Raw genomic sequence first — 19,199 nt, 5'->3', positions numbered from 1 at the left:
TTGTTTTCCATGATCCTGAACTATTGGGAATTTTGCATAATGACCTTATTACATGCTATGATATGAGTATCCAGGTTTGAATGTATGAATATGCACTGCAGTGTGAGCTCATGTACACCCGGGTCTTTTCAATCTTTCCAGGCAGCAACCTCTAGTCGCACATTGACCCTTATGTTTATTGCCAAATCAATATGCCCAACCAAAGAGAGGAGCTTCAGTGTCTCTTTGGACGGTCAGAGGCTGAACATGAAGTACACGACTAGCTGCTTAAATTTACACTGGACTTCAGCCAAAAGCAACAGGATGCAAATATCAAAACATATGTCATGCAGCCAAATGATTCAACCTAGCCCAACCTTCACATGACAAATGAAACAAGATCACTGTCATGTGTAAACGATGTCAAACATTTGAACCTTTGATCGGTCTGTGTACTCATCAAACACATGCATTTGCCTTTTTCTTTTCACCAACAGATCCTTTCAAATGACTTTCTTCAAACAACATCATTGAAAAGGCTTCCAGAGAGCGAACTATTTATAATTCAGATGTGATTTCACCAAGTGGTTGTCAGACAGTTGGTTGCAGGAGGCTGTGCACGTTCTTAACACCCTTCACTGAGGGTCCTTCTTCACACGGCTGTATAAACGAGGAAGCAAAGACATCTCCTTCTTCTCTGTCCACGGCACTTTCACTCTCCCCACAAGGTGAGCCATTTTCTTTCCACTTGCCTTACTTTCACATACATGCTTTAAAAATATTTCAGAGTACTGCTGAGTTCTCTGTTTTCTCAAACATTTTAATTCAGGATGTAGGTCTCAGTGAATTTTACTCCCCCCCACATGTAGTCTTTATTGAATAAAATGAAGAACAATCCTGAAAACAGAATATCAGGAGGGGGTGCACATTAAAAAAAGAATATAAAAAAGTTAAAACAAGCAAGAAAAAAAATATATCAAAAAACAAAAACAACAACCCAAAAATCAATAGATGATACTTAAACAAAGGCACTGAAAACAATATAGTCTTTACAGATTCCTTACTAGCACAAGATTTAATGGTCTTTCAGTGAGATCAATATAGTTTACTTTTGATGCATTTTAGCTCAAAAGAGGGTAAAAAGTTTGGTGTTGTACTTTATAGAAAATAATGTGGACGCCCTCTAAAGCTCTAAAACACAAGAAAAAAATGAAGAATTGTGGTGTATAAAAACACTTTGATGATTTGATGTTTTGAAGTTTAGTTTTTCCTATTTTTGTTTTTGCTAGTTGCTTGTTAGCTCTATTTTGAATGATGACATAAATGCTCGACAGGTTTCATGTTGCAGTGAGTTAACGCGCTACAATCCCTTTAGTCTTATAGACTTTATTTCACTTTAATCTCATGACCTCACTGGTCAAAGCTGTCCTCTGCCTCTTGGAATCCAAACCTCCAGTGAGACCATAAACAGCTCGTAACAGTGACTGATGGACAAGGAGCCATGTGTGGATCCACATTGTGGCCAACGGAGAAATTTGTCAGGGTTAATTTTAACTTTGGCACATCCAAGGGTCCAACACCTGTGCCGCAAAGGAAAAGGACAGTGAGTAGGAACTGTTTGCATATCTTTGTCAAAGGTCAACGAGGGGTGACTTCATCACTTCATGCCATACTGAGTTGTGAAAATTCAAACCAGGTCTTTTGTGCAGGATGTGGACTGAGTGACATATAATCATGACAGGCGTTTGGATTTAAGGCTCCTCTCAGTCCTTGACACCGTTAGATCACAACAGAAAAAATATCCAAACTGTAGTTCCAGTGCTGTGATGCACTATATTCTCAGTTTTTTGGATGGGAGATTTGTAAAGCTCAGTCCTCCTTGGCAACACAGACATCATCAAAAATGTAGAAAATGTCTTCTTTTCTTTTAGGATAAAATAATTAAAGTGACTTAATTTGGCATTTGCAGAGGTACAGAGTACACCCACATTGGAAATATTTCAAGGCAAAGCACCTTTCAACATGGCAGCTCAAAGTGCTGTAGATTTAGGCATTAAAACAAGATACACAAGAAACAACAACATTTAAAAGGCCAATACATAAAAACACTCATCAATAGGATTTAAAAGGTAAAATAGAAGAAGAAAGATTGAACGAGAATTTCACCATTTTCTCTTAGAAAGAAAGATTGTGACAGAGCTCCAGTCCAGTTGTGGAGGAGTAATTTCTTACTCACTGTGTAGGATTACAAATTCCCTAAGGTCAACAGGTGGTACGTGACCTAGCAAGAGGACAAAATTTTACAAGCAGGGAAGCCAATGATTCAGTTTGTACTCTTGAATTACTTGTTTTCTATATTTTGTTACAAAACATGCCTCAAAAAATTGAGATACATTCCTTTGACTTTATTTGAATGACACACTTTTCATCCTATAGAAAGAAATGACTGATCTCCTCAAGCGGATTATGATGAGCTGGCAGATTCTTAGAATGCTTGCATGAATAAGGTCTGAGATAGAGCTGATGTCTGTTTCCTGTTTGCCCAACAGCAAAGACATCAGTGAGATGACATAGGATATAACTTTAGCAACTAAGTGTATTCGTGTTTGGTCCCTGAGTGGTGTTCAGGCTGGAATTATGTGGATGTGATAGGAAGCATTATGTGGCTCAGTCTGATAAAAATAGTGCACAGCACTACAAACAGTGAAAGCTACAAGACAGCTGTTGTGTGTTTGGGTGGTATTCGAACATCTTCTACTATAGGATGGACAAACAAAAAAGAACAAAGCACATTAAATAACATTTTCTAACAAAAGCCTGCTGTTAGAAAACCACGAAAGAGATATTAAAAATGTATTTTATGTTCACAAGTTATACTCATTTATTTTTCAGACCATTAACCTTTGAATAAAAACTCGTTTTTAATGTATGCTTGCTGCAGGGGTTGTACATACTGACTTATATTTAGTCAGCAAGACAGGTAATTTGCCTCAAACGTTTGCATATACCTGTTGACCTGTGCAGTGGTACAGAAATAAGAACTACAGCTCTATATAATGAGCGCTACTACATTTCCCCGATGTGAACGAGCCTGTTTTCTGAGCCAACTCAAAGTCTCGCGAGAGTTTGGACGTAGCGATCGAATATAGATAGCATCGTGAGCTAATCGATCGTTAGCTGCAGTTAAATTTTGACGTCCCCGAAGAACAAACATCTAGCACATTTTACAGACACAGAAGGGCATTCACTGATATATTCGATGGGGAATGGCACAGTAGTCCGAACGCCTGGTCTCTTCTGAAGGGCTAGTCCGTTGTGTTTGCCATGCTCGTCGGCAACCGTGCTGCTGCTAAGAAGCTAGGTTGCTAACGTCCGTTGGTTGGTCTCCGTACGGTAAAACCAGGAAGGAGGGACCAGACGATCAGCCAGGCAGCCTGGCCTCAGAGGCTGCTCAGCGTCTACAAACATTTATTCGTGAAAACAAAATCCAAGCTCGTCCAGTCTACTGAAAACGGGAGAAAGGTAACTACGACTCGGTTTCATTGTGTTGCTTAGCTTAGGGCAGTTAAAGTTGGTTAACGATGGTTAAATATTGAGCAACGGTTGTGCCCTCAGGAGCACTATCGACTGCTTTAGTTTTGCTGGACTGAATTATTGTCTACTGCAGCTGCACTTTAAGCAAAACTAACTCTAAATATTGTTGACACTATTTTGTCCGCAGTTATATTAGTTTATTTGCTGTCATGCAGTGGCACCTGTTCTCCTAACATTATATTTTCTTCTTGCGCTTAGCTTTAATTGTCGATCATTAACCAAATTAACAATAAAAAAAAAACCAAGAGAAAATGACCGAATTGGATATTCAAAACGGTAATTTGATATGGAGCTGCAACGATTAGTCGATCGTCATGAAACCTGCAGCTATTTAGGAAACTGATTAATCGTTTTAAGTCGTTTTTTTTTAAAGAGACAGACCCTATTTCGTTGGTTCCAGATCCTCAGTGTGTAAATTTGCTAGTGTTCTTAGTCTTCTATGATAGTGGATTTTGAGTTTTGGCTTTTGCTGATCACACAAAAGGTGAGGTTTGTGAAAATATGCAGGGATTTATTTGATGGATTTTTCGTTTGGTGATCAGAACATGATGAAAAATACATGTAAAATGCATCATGTTCTGATGTTATACACCAAATGAGAAATCCATTAAACTAGAAAACAATCAACAAATTCAAGAATAATGAAAATAGTCATTAGTTGCAGGTTACATTTTGGTTACACAACCAGAAAATGTTTGACTGATCCAGCAGCTGAACACACTCTTGACATTCTTTTCTACAATGGAAATCACATATTGGTCGCAGAAGTTCCCACAAATGTGTTGCACTTGTAGTTTGCCTTGCTTTTACTTTCTGTCCGGTTCATCCCAGCTTGATGGGATTTAAGTCTGGAGACTGTGCTGGTCCTTCATAATGTGAAGCTACTATCTACTTCTTTTCCTCTAATGTTTTGGGTCATTATCTTGCTGCAGGATGAACCCCCGACCAGCCAGTCTGTCCGTTGGCTAGGTAACCTGATACTGTCTCTTTGCGCAGAGCTGTAACTGGTGATGATTAACAAAACTGACCAAATAACAACAGAAAATAACTGAACTGAACTGAACATTGAACCCAGAGTGGCTTGTGTTAGTGAACTGTTATTTGTCACCCCGACATTTATGACACTCTGTTTGACTAGATCAGAGGTGTCCAAACTGTTCCACAAAGGGTCGTGTGGCTGCAGGTTTTTGTTCCAGTCAAGCAGCAGCACACCAGACCTGACTCATTTAATCAACTGATCTGAGTCTTCAGACAGTTGATTGGTCAAACTGTCTGCTCTTCATTGGTTGGAACTAAAACCTGCAGCCACACGGCCCTTTGTGGAACAGTTTGGACACCACTAGACTAGATGCAAACATATTTGTAAATTGATTTTGGTATTGGCTAAGTTTCTATATTTACTCAGTAGCTGTATTATCAGCTATTACAAATATCTAACACATGAATCAATATTTAACTAGCACATTACAAGCACATACCTTGACCATAACTTACAGGGAAGTAGTTGTGTTATTTATTACATGTTACTATCCCTCTGTGGTTCATACTTGGCACAGTATGGTCTAGTTATGGTTTTATCTTTAGTCTCTATCTTATTTTTACTTTGTTCTGTTTATTTTATTTATTTATTTATTGTCTGTTTAGTTATTGTACATAATTTTCCTCTAAGGTTATTTTTCCCGCTTCATTGTTTCTGTGATTTATGTGAAGTGGCTGCTGCAACACTGCAGTTCCCCTTTGGGATTAATAGAGCACTCCACCTGCCAACCAGCCAAATTAAACTTGATTTACCTTTGACTTGAGCAGCTTTAACCCAATTTTTTGCTACTGCTGTGGTCTTTTCCGGTGTGCGGGTTTCACAGACAGACATTTCCCTCCATGATTGGCCGACGCAAACACGTCTTCACAGCACATCAACCCACACAACCCACCTAACTACTTTTCAGGGTAAACCCAAACTACACCTATCACATACTGTGCGATTGCACTGTATAGGCAGGTTTACATGCCACCCCATGTGATAGTTTCCATTCCATTTAGGGTGCACAGGCCATCAGAAATCTTTGCTCCCTCACAGTTAGAGATGATGAAATGGAAAACTTGAAATTGTTCATGCTTGCTTTCACTTCCTTTTTTGGTTTAATATCAAGGGGAAAACAGGGCTTCAGCAGCATACAGTCGATAATGTGGTGAAAGTCAACTCACTGATGCTCTCCACAGTAATTATCATTCAGGTCATAAATGATGTCTGCAGGGCCTTTTCCGGAGCAGAACAGCATCAAGGATGATGCTACACAAACTGTTAAAAGATCATATTGTTAACCACAGATCTTTTTATAAGGGCTTGCTCTCTATGTATTTTTAGGCTACTAGCATACTGTGCACAGCATTGCATATTAGACCTTCCCAGTAAAACCTGGTTGTTGAGAATTTAGCCATGCAACTGGTGAGGCTGATTTTACATTTAAGTTCATTAGTAACTCTCAAAAACAGGTTTATCCCAACATAGGACGAAAGTGGTTTAAAAACCCAACAAACGGGGACCTCGGCATGCAAAGAGGTATTTCTTACCTTAATTGTGTGTATTGAAAGTTTGATATTCAGGAGAAGAGCAGTAAGGGGCTTTTTGTCATTAAGTGGTCTGCTTTAGATTTGGACAGGAAGGGGAAACCCTGAACGAACAACCATTGATTGTCCCATAGCAACTGTTAACCCCTCAAACACAAAAGAAATCAGGCATTCCACAACATTCAGTGAAAAACCCCCAGTATGCACTTGTTTGGGTTCTCAAAGGGAATCTTAAATAAAATGCAGCTTCAGACTTTGAGCTAACAGTAGGGATACTAGATGGATGTCATTAGTACCAAGGACACCGCCTTTTCAACATCCTGGTTCAAAGCCCTGGTGTAGTAAAAGCATTCTTCCTGCTTGACTGCACTAAAGCAACACGACCAGCTCCTGGGCTGCTGCTTTGTAAGAGATTAATGCCTGCATCTTCATTTTGGAGAAGAAGTGCTTCCAGTTATGTCAGCAAATAGGAAGCAGAATAGACAAAAAGCAGCTCAGTTTACTTGGATAAAATTGTAAAAATGCTTTGTAGTTTAATTAACATTTTTCTTTTTCGAACAAACCAGCATATAGATAAAAGAAACTCACGTTATCTTGTCCCTTAGTGTTGAGCTAAAATGCCAGGTGCACTCTTCAAATGCATGTAAACTTTTACCCCCCGAGATTTTCAGTTTCAGTTACTGTTCCAGTCAGTGGTTAATTTTGGGTCAGGGTGGCTTAAGTAAAGCATTTGACTGAGGTTAACTGGGGTTTGGTCTAATTATTTGACAGAGTGTTGTTTGGGAGCAGTGAAATAGTAAAAGTTCCTCAATGGAAGATATCCAGTGTTGGATATTTTTATCAGCTGTGTGTATTTTTCACACATACAGCTCATGTGTAGCTCTGATCAGACTTGTTTGTTTTATTATGGCGGGTGCTGATGTTGAGCCAGCCGTGACTCTTCAGCAACAGCCTGAACATCTTGTGTGCACAGAAGCTCTGCTCCTCCTGTCTCATATTGCTGCCGGCTCATGTGCACATGTTTACATGCTGCTCCAGCTGTCTGCTGCAGTTTTAAAGCAGAGCTGTTGGTCTCTATGGGTTATCGCCACATTGGTTTTGATTTATTTTTCTCTGACAGTTCAAGGTCATGTGGGGCTTTAGGGCCTGTTGATGGCAGGCTTGAAAGCAGCTAGGTGCCGAGGTCTTGGTGACAAACGACAAGGTGTCATGTGTGGGCTCCGGTCCTGGCCTGTCAGCAGGTCTGGAAATATGTAGCTGTACAAACCTGATTAATGTGGAGGATTTGTTTGAATTGCATTTGATGTTTGCATTTGAAGAGCATGTTCACGCAGCATTGTAACCTTTGGTATTTGCTTCGGTTCAGTAGTGAACAACAAGTAAGTAAATTGTGTGTGTAAGTAAAACATTAGCGTAAGCAATACCTTCATAAGTAACTAATTTCACTTGTTTTGGTTTTTTTTTTTTATTTCTTAAGGAAAAGAATTCTGGCCTGAGTGCAAAGATGTCGAAAGCTCCGGATTCTCATGCTCAATCTCGCTCCAGATCAAGGTCCAGGTCCAGATCCAGATCCTACTCCAGATCTCACTCTCGAAGCCGCTCCCGCTCAAGATCCAGAAAACGTCGCTATAGGTAAATGTTGCTTTGCTTTGGGCATGAATCCTCCTCAGTTTGACACCATCATGAACCCTCTTTTTATTTACGTGGTGAATTAATTCGGCAGGGTCTGACTTTTTAATTATGATTATATTTTATCAAGTATGTCATGGAAAGAAATGTCATAGTGATTATAGAGGAGATACTGTGGCTCCGGTAAGCACAGCACAGTGCACAGCATCTGTTAGTTGTGTCATATTAGTACCATTGTGATTAAATGATTTTTGTTAATTGATAAACATATAACAGTACAAGTAACTGATTTATCAGCCATTAACCATGAGTCAACAAATCTGAACTGAAGAGCAAAACTACATTGTTATGAATTATGTAGGGTATATATTTCTGTACGGTGTTATAATTTGACAAAGGTCGACAGGTTGATATCCCATAGAAAACATCAGCTAAATAAATGGGATCTGTTTGGCTCTGGTCTTACTGTACAGAGGAACAGGGAAATGGCCAGTGCGTGTTTCAGTTGAGTGTTTAGTCACTGTTTGTTTCATCAGGCAGCTATTTCACTGATGAAGCACTTCTGTAAAGGGCTGTGCAGTTTTCTTCACGACCACTTTTAATATTGGCATATTTATTTAACATAAATGTAAAACACAAGTCCAGTTAGTGCTACCACATAAAATCTTGTCATTGTGCCATCAGCTTTTATTTTGCAAGCTGTCTAAAGTTTGGGATTGTCACAGGAGTATATTAGCTTTGTTGTGCTTGTTTTGCTTGGCTCAGCTCACTCTAGGTTTTCTCTTGATTTGCATGAATTTTGTTCCTGTTTCCCAGTGGTAGGAAGGAAGGCTGATAAACCCTCACACAATTTGCATCAGCTTGCCTTCAAGCTCTTTTAGGAATCTCTAGTTATCAGTTGTATTTGTGACATGTTACAGTTTTCAAATTTATAATTTTATGGTTTTAATGTTACTTTTTTACCCCATTTTAACGCGAGTGACTCCCACACTGGCTGCCATGTTGTCGTCGGTTCATGTTTGTGTTTGAAGCGACAGTGAGTTGTTGAAGTGGATTGTGTCCCTGAAGTGCGTTGCTACACTGCCAACAAGGTTTTGTCAAATCAGGAAAAAGGAGTTTAAAACCACTACGCTCGGCCATCCTGTGTCTCCCTCCCCCTTTACTGCCTCCTCCCTCTGTGGATTAGAGTAGGTTGTGTCCTGGTTGTATGCATTGTTCACCACATACGTGAAGGCGACACAGCCTGGCCTGCTTGTGGGACTGTCTTTTGTGTAATGCAGCACAGTTCAGGACTGCTCTGTTCCAATGAAAAGGTGGAAGGGGTAAGCACAGAAGCATTTCAGGTGTTTAATTTAATGCAAGTGTTGGCAAATGTGAGTGTTTCTGTTCATGAGGGGGCATTAGGACAGGAGCAGTGTTAATATTGTGTCAGTTAATGTCACATTTCTTATGTCCTACCTTCTCTGGATTCATTTGCTTCTTTGCATTTCATATGTTTTCGTATGTTTATGCACCAAAGGTGGTTTACTTATACCTGTATTACTTGTCCTACTTGTCTTTCATAAGGCCACAGTATGCTGCATTTGACGGTGAGAGTTTTCAGGAACAGATATGTCATGATAGTTTGTCATCATGTCTTTTGTCTTTCAGTCACATGAAACCCTGTATCACTCTAAACTTTTAAGCCATAATGTATTTTTTTTTCTACATCTGTGTCACTCTGAGTGAATGACAGAGTCATGACAGGTTATTGGAGGAAATACTTTCCAGTTATAACTGAGGTTCGTTGCCCTGTGTTAACTTGAGCATGTTGATAATGTTTTAGTTTGCAAATCTGATATTGCCTTGAGCCTTTATGTTTGCATGAGGGGTTGTTTGAGCTCATAACAATATGCCTGTATGTTTCTGAGAATCCACCTACTACATTTATGGTGTAGCATGTATTAAAATATTATTTTTCAGTAAATATCCAAGGCTCTAAATGTTGCATTTCTTTAAATTACTTTTGCTTGACAAATGATCTCACATAAAATAATTTTGTTTGTGGATAAATGCTGTGTGTATGCACATGCTATTGTTCAGGTGACAGGAGAAGTTTCGTTCTCCGTCTCAGTAACCAGCAGGAGCGATAGGCTCCATCTGCTGGTCATGTAACAGAATGATCAGTCCTTGCTTTTAAAACGGTGTCTTGAGACAGTATAATATATAATCTTCTAAATCATATCTATTTGTGATTTCTTTGATCCTTCACTGAGCACTCACTGACTCTTGATCGATGGCTTTGACCTCCTCCCAGTTGAAGCTGGGACCGGTTTTGGTCTGGTGCTCACAGACAGGTCATGTTGTCTGTTGCTGGTGTTGACTCTGTATCTTTTCCAGGGTCTTTGGCTTTTTGCTGATATATTGTTTCCCGTAAGAGAAGCAGGTTTTTACTGCCTGACTCTGACTCTGAAATGCTTTTCTAACGTTATTTTTCTTCTTCCGTCTTTTCCTTCCTCTCTCTCATTCAGTTCCAGGTCTCGTTCCCGCTCCCGTTCACACTCTCCATCCTACAGAAACTATCCTACCAGGGACTACCATAGCAACAGAGGTGGGTTCAGAGGCTATAACCGGGGCTACAGGAGGCCGTACCACTACCGAGGCAGAAACCGAGGCTATTACCAACGTGGTCATTACCAGAACAGAGGAGGAGGCGGTGGCTATAACTATAAAGCCAACTGGCAAGGTGGTGGTGGTGGTGGTGGTGGTGGTGGTGGAGGAGGAGGAGGAGGAGGAGGTGGAGGTGGAGGCTGGCATGATCGCCACTATGACCAGGACCACCACTCACACAGTCCAAGGAGGGGGCGCTCACGCTCCCGCACCCCCAGGAAGCGCTCAGCCAGCCGAAGCCGCTCTCGCTACTCTGAGCGCTCGTCGTCAGGCAGATCTCGGCGCTCCAGACGCTCCAGCTACTCCTCTCAATCCCGGTCCTCATCCCCACGCCATCGCAGCAACAAGGGCAAGCCTGGCTCCAAGGATGCAAAGGACAAGCTAGCGGAAAAGCAAGCAGAGAAAACCGGTCAGGCAGCAGACGGCACTTCCATCGAAAAGGCATCTGGGGGCAAATGGATTGACTATGACGCCAGCCCCAAACGAACCAGCCCTAAGAAAGAGGATGTTCCCTCTGGTCCTGAGAGCAAAGGGACCGGGAGTGGCGGTCCATTGTGGAAATCCATAGGAAGCGCATCGTCCCCTCCAGCCAAGAGCCCCCCAAAGTCAGGGCAAAGTGCCTGCTTCAGCGGCTTTGGGTTCTTCTCAAAGGAGGATGCCAAAGCTGGAGATAAAGCTGTGATCTCTGCTGCTTTCAAAAAGTACGTCTATTTCTTATTTTTATTTATTTATTTATTTTAGTTTTTAGTTATTTGAATCAAATTACATTGTTTTCTTTTTAATTTTCCTTTTGAACTTATGAATGTTATTTTTCTTTCAAACATGTTTAGCCTTTTTCAAAGATCCTTGGAAGAATTCAGGTTAAAAAGGAATGAAACATAAGACTCCTGATTTTAAGTGCATTGAAAATATAGCCGGCTATTTTCAATGCACTGAGTGGAAGTTGTATGAAATCCCACTTACTTAGGACGATGGTGGTGGCGTGAGTATAATTAATGCAATGTGAGTGCTAGTCTGTGCTGTTTGCAGTAGGGATGGGCATTTTTCACAATTTTTTATTTTTTTTTTTTAAATTGTGAAGTCCAGCCAGAGTAATGAGGGCAAGAACAATCATCTTAATTTCCACAGAAGGCAGATCAGCATTGTTTAGATGATGAGGATGAACACTTGCAATACTCGCACGGTACTCGTATTAGTTTGGAAGAAGGAGGGAGAAAACATTAAACTGAAGGAGTTTTCAGCAAGAACAACGCCAACAGAAGTTCCAATCCAATAAATAACAATAAGGACTGTTTCCTATGCCCATCCCTGGTGTCTATAACATTTTTCACTTTCAGCTTGTGAGAATATGTTGTACTTGTGTAGTCTTGTGTTTTTCCTCTTTCATAATTTGGCTTCCTCTTTAAAGAGTTCTTTACCATAAGCATATTAGTAGTGTACCCGGCGTGGCAGGTACTAAAGCTCAGTTTGGTTCTCTGTTACAGGTTCTTGGTTGAGACTAAAAACAAAAAGCAGGCACCTGAAAAGGAGAATGGTCGCGACCAGGAGCAGAGCACTGCAGACAGAGAGCTAGAGAAAGGAAGCAAGTCTGGAGACCTTTACAACATCTCGTCCTCCTCATTCGGCGACTCCAAGGACGAAAAGGCCCATTCCTTCTTCGATGCTGGAGAGGAGGAGTTCCTCAAGTCTCACGGACTGAAAGACCGTGGAATGAAAGACATTGAGGAAGATGGTGAAATCAAACCAACCCTGACAGCTCGGGACATTTTCGGGAAGTGGGGGGATGAGCCAAGCTATTCGACATCCTACCCATCAGTTAAAGAGAAAAGCCGGAGAGAAGCTGAAGAGGCTGAGTCCATAGATCACATGGAGGAGGATTTGTACCGAATCCGAAAGCACAGCTCAAAGAAAGAGGAGAAGTCCAAGAAGAAGGAAAAGAAAGAAAAGTCCAGAAGGAGTCCGTCCCCTCCCTCAACTTCTAGAGAAAAAGACCGCCCGCTGTTTCCTGGAGCTTTCCCTCTACGCGAGGAGTCGCCTGTACGACGTCTGTCGGCTTCAAGGGAGGACTTTGAGCTCAAAATTGGTAGTTTAGACGAAATGCCCAGGTATGTGTAGTCATACCCATTCATATACAGAACACTGCAGTGCCACTGTATTGGCCCCAATATAAGACAACTCCTCCTTTTTCGGCAGCTGTTTGCTTTTTGACTTTTTTTTTTTTATTTCCACAAAGTTTTTCTCAGAAATGCACATAAAACAGGTGGTTAGATGTTAGCAATGCTGGTGGCCCAGTTAATATATTTGGCTCAATTCATACAGAATATATGATGACACAGAAATGTAATGGTCCATAAGTCCATTTATAAAATGTGAACCCTGTGTCGTATATTTGGGTCAGTACTACAGACATTTTTGGATTAAGCCTTTGTCGTAGTTTTTTCATCGATGTTCTTCACCGATTCTGTTCTCAGCTCTTCGCTGTCTAAAGATCGCCTCATACCACGAGATCTGCTGAATCCCACTAAGAAAGATCCAGAGTTTCGTTCCATTTTCCAGCACATTCAGACAGCACAGCTCCGTCGCAGCCCCTCTGAGCTGTTTGCTCAGCACATAGTCTCAATTGTGCACTACATCAAAGGTATAGTATGATCTGTGCTGGTCTGGTCCAGACTCAAGGTGAAAAGACAACGGGAGTTTGGACAGTTGACGAGATCTGCTGGACATTCTGTTACTCACATATGTTAGTTACCACGGTTGGTGCTCCGGTGTGTGGAATAACACCTCTTTGTTGTCCAATTTGCAGCTCAACACTTCCACTCCTCAGACATAACTTTAAGTGAGAGGTTTGCCATGTACCAAAGAAAAGCTGCAGAGGCAGAAATGATGAAGCCAAGGAAGAGCCCAGAAATCCACAGGTATCTACAGCACCTAACTCTCTGGTCATATGTAATTTATTCAACAAAGCATTTCCATCGTCTAGTATGTTTGTTGTTGTTTTTCTTTATAATTATTGCCTGCTAACATGAAAGCCTTTCCTCATCTCTCAGGAGAATCGATGTTTCCCCCAGTGCCTTTAAGAGGCACTCTCACCTGTTTGAGGATATGGAGGAGACGAGCTACAAGGTGACCAGCCCTTTTGAAATTTGAACATGTTTGGAGCAAGCAAATGTGAGACGATCCAAAGCAGCAGTGTTCAGCTTTGTGCTTTTCTTTCAAAGGATGCATATTTCTAAATCAAAAGAACCCAATTGTGTTTTGTAAGTGCCAAGCAAGCCCCCCCCAGCCTATGAGATATGGTTATTGATTGGGTGTATACGAACCCAAGCAAAGACTAAAAGGAAGTGAATTAAGATCCTGAGTCCAAGCCTCTCAAGGGACGCTTATCAGTGCCTTTACCTTGTAAGTATTTTTCCTAAAAAGAAAAAAATCAAGCCACAAAACAGCTGTGAAATTGAATTTATTTTAATGTGCTACATGCATGCTGCTGGTTACAAGTTTATATGAAATAAGAGTTTTGTATCACAGTACAGATAGTGTTTTATTGCATTCATGCCAGATTGTTACCAATCATAGCAATATAATATGTCATTTAATTATTGTCAGTATTCACATTATATCTTAACCACTAGAGGGAACACAGTATTTATATATGCTGTACATCTGTATTTGTATTACACCTTTTCATTTGTTTCATTTGTATTTATGAATCTGTGCGATAATATATGTACTTGATTGCTTCATTCAAAATTGCCCATCAGTACTGGGAACAGCTGGTGTAGTGGTAAATAAACACATCTCTCTCGGCAGGATCCAAGCAAAAAGTTCAAAGGTGACGTTATGGACCTTCGGCTGGATATTGAAAGACGTAAGAGGTTTGCAGGGAAAGAGCGAGACTACAAGCGTGAAGGTGCCAGGAGCCCAGGAGGCTCCCGAGGACCGAGCAGAGAGAGGTCCTCTGAGAAATCTGGGAAACACCACAAGAAATCCAAGTACGTCCTGCCAGGTTTTTCAGAGCCTCACTAGAGGCTTGTTTTGCCTCAAGTTAGCAATAAGGGATTATATCAGGAGAATGTCTGGTGCTTTGGTTACCATCGTTACTGAGGACACGTTGCAGTGTTGATAGCAGAGGCGTTGAGACGAATGTTACCACGTCATCCTCTTTTTCTTCCTTCCACCCACTGACCCTTCTGCAGTAGAGAAAAGATCTTTTTCTGTCACAATTTCAATATAAGAGATAGGGGACAAAATCAGAACATATTTGTTTGATTTGCCCGTTTGCATTTTCACTTTTTTTTTTGTTTAAAAAAATGTGAAGCTGTCCTTTGACACAACATACAGCTTCAGTGAAGCGGCTGTTACCTGCTAGATAAAAATGAGAACAGGAATGTGGGAAGTGGAACAAAACTCTAAACCACAACTTACTGCACTCTGCAACTACGCTCTGCTCCAAAGCAGAGCCACAGTATCGTGGATCAGCGCAGTCAGAACGAATATGATCACAGTAAAGTGGTAAAAGGACAAATAGGTTCTCCATGTGTTGGAGAAACTTTTTCCAGCGGTGTAGAGTTACTGCATACGACCAGTAGGTTTTCATTTTCTTTTGTTAAAAACCACTCCACAAACTTTCCACACACATATCTCTGCACCGTTTCCACAAATTTCCAAGTGATTTTTATGCCTGTAAAACTCATTGGCATTTTAATGACACTTGCATTTTCCTCACAGGAAGGGTAAGAAGAAGCGGGATCGCTCCCCGTCCTCCTCTTCCTCCTCATCCTCTCCATCCCCTTACCCTCCACCCTTCAGAGGTAAAGAATACATGGGAGAGGGGATGGAGCACTCGGAGGAGGGCTACAGTCACTCACGTTATCCTCCAAGGGACTGCAGTGGACCTGGAGACAGAGGCCCTCGAGATTATGAGGGCCACAACATGGAGAGAGGTCGAGGCCGTGGATTCGTAAGTTCCTGTCTGTGCTTCGTTCATTTCCTCTGCTGTATTTGTTTGTTTGTTTGTTTTTCACTGAGGTACTGACATCTCATCTTCTTGCAATTCTCTGTCCTAATGGCATCACAGTAGACTGCGCTTCTCTGCTCTGTTCCTTCCTCCTAATGCTAAGGAACATAATGTGGATGATGATGATAATGATGATGACACTCTATCATACATATTCCATGCACTACCTGATTTTTATTAAGGTAATGTAGCGCAAATCAGTGGAACCTCATCACTAAACTAATGCCTGATTTCCATCAGTATGGCCTTTATTTGTGTGTTCTGTTGTTCTCGTTGTCCCTGGGTCAATTTTTATTATTTACTCTGACTTGCACCAGGTTTATCAAAATATTCTTACATCTTTCTGTAGAAAATATGTTTGTCTCTCGACTGCACGTTGAAATCCACCTGTTGTTTTGATGTCAGTTCCCCAGAGTCAGAGGAAGAGGTTGGAACAGGGGAAATTATCCAGGCAACAACAGCAATGGAAACCCTGCCAATATGAATCCTCCAGTGCGCCCTCCAGAGGAGGAGTGGGACCCTGAGTACACTCCCAAGAGCAGGAAGTATTACCTGGTGAGTCTCTGCAGCCTCCAATTAATTTAGGCCATTTAAGGCCCTAAATCATAAGCCTTTTTCACTGGAGACATCTTGACATTTCAAACTAGAAATAAAGTGAAATAATAAAATTTATGAAATTAAATAAAACTGATTTAGCTTCAAATTCTTCACATTTAACATTTTTGTAAATTTTACACAAGCTGTACAAATAATTAAATAATTATCAAGAATTTCTAAGAAGTCCACAATTTTAAATTTTTTTCCTGCCTGCACTCGACCACTGGCCTTGTGGTTTTGTTGTTGTTATCCTGACCTTTATTTAACGTTGCCTTGTTCCCGTTCCAGCACGATGATCGTGACGGAGAGAAAACCTGGATTGACAACCGTGGAAGAGGCCGGGGTTCCTTCCCGACTCGCCGGGGACGCTTCGTTTACCGAAAGGGAGGCAGCAGCCCGAAGTGGACCCACGACATGTTCCAGGGAGGAGAGGAGGGGGAGCTGGGAGACGACAACATAGAAGTAGACCATAAAGACACGAAGACCCCTGGAGACTCCTCCGGCTCGAAGCAGTAACCTGCTCCACTCCGTCGTCCACACATTCATCAGCCTCACAGTGTCAGAGTACTTACAGTTAGGATGAAGGGGTTATTTTGTTTCTCCCCTCCACTTCATCTCATCATTTAACGGTTAAAATGTGTTTGGTTAAAGTGAAAAAAGAACTGTAACTGACTCGTACTGACTGTTCTGTAAGCTCATCTCACACACTGACTGTCTGTGAGATGAGCTTAAATCGAGTGTTTTTTTTTTAAATGATGAGTTTGGTTTTGTTTTGCAGCTGGATGACTTACGTGTACCTTTTAAGAGAAGGATTACTGAGGCATCAAAATCTGAAAACATAAAATAAGAAAAGCGTTTGTGCCTTAGAAAATGAAAATCCAGTAATATGTACTCCTGTAATCTGTTTGAAGGCACAGCCCCAGCTACGAGACGTACAACTCTGTGTTTCTGTTTGTCAGTGTAGCAAGGCATTCATCCTTTTTGTTTTTCTTTGTTTGGGGCTGTGATAAATCTTTGATGTGACTGCATGAAACATTTGATTCATACCTCGCTCCATGGGACCAATCAGTAGTGGGCACCGGACTCATGATTTGTCATTTACAAACAATCAAACACAGAAGTTACTGTTGAACCCCTGGATGTTTGTCACTTATATTATCTGAGCTGTTTCATATAGTGCCACTTCATCTGTATTTCTCATTAGGAAGTGAAGACATTTTATGTGTGTGTGTGTGTGTGTGTGTGATACAGTATATTCTCATCAGTTGTGGGTGTTTTCAGTTAAAAACAAGTGTAAATTTAGAAGAATTGGCACCGAAATCCCGATTTGCTTTAGACAGATGAACTCATTAGGTTTTCCTGCCCATCATATCAGTGTAGGTAAGTGGCTGCCTTTTGTTTAGATTTTTAATAAACTGAAATAGTACATGTATAGAATTATACAACCTAAATTATTGTAATCTTATCGTCTGGAGGAGGGGAAAATAAAAACGGAATGGTTTTTGCTTTTTTTTTTTCCCAAATACACAAACTGCAGTTTAATGCTCTGTCATTGAACCTGAACATGAAAAAGTGAAGACAAACCTGAAAATTTGTGACAAAATTATTTTGTCAAGTGGCAAAAAATGAAAGTGTATATTTTTAAGAGGAGTTTACACAAACTAGCAGACCTAGTTCTGTGAAACTCACCGTGCTGCTTCGTCCCACTTTTGACTGTACATACTGCATGTACTTAACTGAACTGTAGGACTGTAATTTTTTTTTTCTTTTTTTTGGTTCAGTCAGAAGCTGAAAACTTTTTTACTGTTCACAAGAGCTTTGACGTACTTGTCTTTTAATTTTCAATAAATTTTTCTTTGATTCAGGGCAGTTCTGTAAGTGTGATTTATGTTTCCCACAAAGTAAAGACGAGAGAAACAGCAGACAGCCAACAAAAGGTGATTAGGTGTGTTTGAGTTGTTATTTTAACCTTTTGTTACTTGTTAAAAGATAAACCTAATACGATTCAATAAGGGATCTGAAATAAAAACAGATTCAGATGATTGAAGTATAGTGATGAAGTATCATGGTGATAACATAATGTTAAATGTGTGTTTTGAGCTGTTTAAGGAGAAGTGTCAGGGTCACAAGGAACCCAAACAAATGGCTAAAGGATATTTTCACTCAGACACTTGTGAATAAACAATTTGTCAGAATGAGCACATACCATCATCAGGGCATGAGTGTCTCATTTTGTCTGTATTGAGAGCTGTTTCTGTTTCTCGCTGTGACAATCTCTGATTCAGCCAGGACCACTTATGACCCCAGAGTGACAGTGGACACAAGCTCTCCAGTCGTAACATAATCAGCCTTTTCATAAGCAGAGGAGGAAAATTCAGCCAACAGAAAATAGACCGTCTCCTGGGACATCGCACAGATTTACTTGGGGAAGCTCTGCGTTGGTAATATCTACAGTACAGCTGAGGTAAATGGCTCTTTCATAGTCCCAAACAGACCTGTCTTTACCATAAAGTGTGCAGTGTTGTAGCTGGACTTGGGAGGGAGGGTGCTGGGAATTGTGGGAAGAGACGCAAGCAGATGTGAAGGCTGGGAAAAGACTGGAGGGTTTCTGTGGGAAAAAGTCTTCTCCCCTAAGATTAGCCCACCATGAAGCTTCCTGTCTGTCACTGGAGCTGCAACTAATTTCAACAATGTTCTTTTTTGATTAATGAATAGATTCTTTTTTGGTAAATATTTGGTCTAAAAAATGTCAGGAAATGAAAAATACCCATCACAAGCTTCCAGAGCCAAACATGATGTGTGTCCAAACTGATGAAATGGGTTGGTGGATTAAAGGTTTAATTTATCAACAGAAAATTAATCAGCCTTAATCTTCAGATTAAGACAGGTTCAATTTTATGCTGATTTTCTCTTTTGCATCTTTGTAAATTGTAAATTTACATTGTAAATTACATCACATTGTAAATTTTAGATTTTGGATGGCCGGTCAGACAAATCAAACAATTTGAAGAATTTACAACTGATCAAATTGGATTTCAATAATAGATAATTAGAATTAGTACAGCACAAAATGCCATAGATAAAAATGAAAAAATATGAATGTGTATTAGTAAATAAACTTTGAAAGTATTCACGTGTCTGAACAGGTGTGAACGTTTAACAGAAACAG

General features: G+C 40.6%; 1 protein-coding gene across 3 annotated transcripts; it reads left to right on the top strand.

Annotated features, from left to right (window-relative positions):
* The first annotated feature begins 560 nt into the window (after positions 1 to 560).
* On the top strand, positions 561 to 17,895 carry thrap3b (thyroid hormone receptor associated protein 3b). 3 transcript variants are annotated; one of them, XM_041052626.1, is made up of 11 exons: positions 561 to 707; positions 7,619 to 7,773; positions 10,281 to 11,120; positions 11,904 to 12,524; positions 12,891 to 13,057; positions 13,223 to 13,334; positions 13,467 to 13,542; positions 14,227 to 14,408; positions 15,145 to 15,376; positions 15,839 to 15,988; positions 16,319 to 17,895. In XM_041052626.1, exons 2-11 carry the CDS (start codon positions 7,646 to 7,648, stop codon positions 16,544 to 16,546), a joined length of 2,736 nt encoding a protein of 911 aa, XP_040908560.1. In that variant the 5' UTR covers positions 561 to 707; positions 7,619 to 7,645; the 3' UTR covers positions 16,547 to 17,895. The 3 variants fall into 3 exon arrangements, 2 of the variants coding, with proteins under 2 accessions (XP_040908560.1, XP_040908559.1); XR_005895113.1 differs by lacking the exons at positions 561 to 707; positions 16,319 to 17,895 and adding exons at positions 3,102 to 3,501; positions 15,494 to 15,615 and having other exon boundaries at positions 15,839 to 15,955; XM_041052625.1 differs by lacking the exon at positions 561 to 707 and adding an exon at positions 3,105 to 3,501.
* Positions 17,896 to 19,199: the final 1,304 nt, after the last annotated feature.

Source organism: Toxotes jaculatrix, chromosome 13 (genome assembly GCF_017976425.1).
Source record: "Toxotes jaculatrix isolate fToxJac2 chromosome 13, fToxJac2.pri, whole genome shotgun sequence".
NCBI lineage: Eukaryota > Metazoa > Chordata > Actinopteri > Toxotidae > Toxotes > Toxotes jaculatrix.
The sequence above is the reverse complement of the archived record's forward strand: the minus strand, read 5'-3'. Positions and strand labels throughout refer to the sequence as shown.

Coding starts and splice junctions, on each gene's coding strand:
- thrap3b (XM_041052626.1), top strand. CDS start 7,646: ATGTCGAAAGCTCCGGATTCTCATGCTCAATCTCGCTCCAGATCAAGG. Junction 7,774..10,280: donor TCCAGAAAACGTCGCTATAG/GTAAATGTTGCT, acceptor TCTCTCATTCAG/TTCCAGGTCTCGTTCCCGCT. Junction 13,543..14,226: donor TGGAGGAGACGAGCTACAAG/GTGACCAGCCCT, acceptor CTCTCTCGGCAG/GATCCAAGCAAAAAGTTCAA.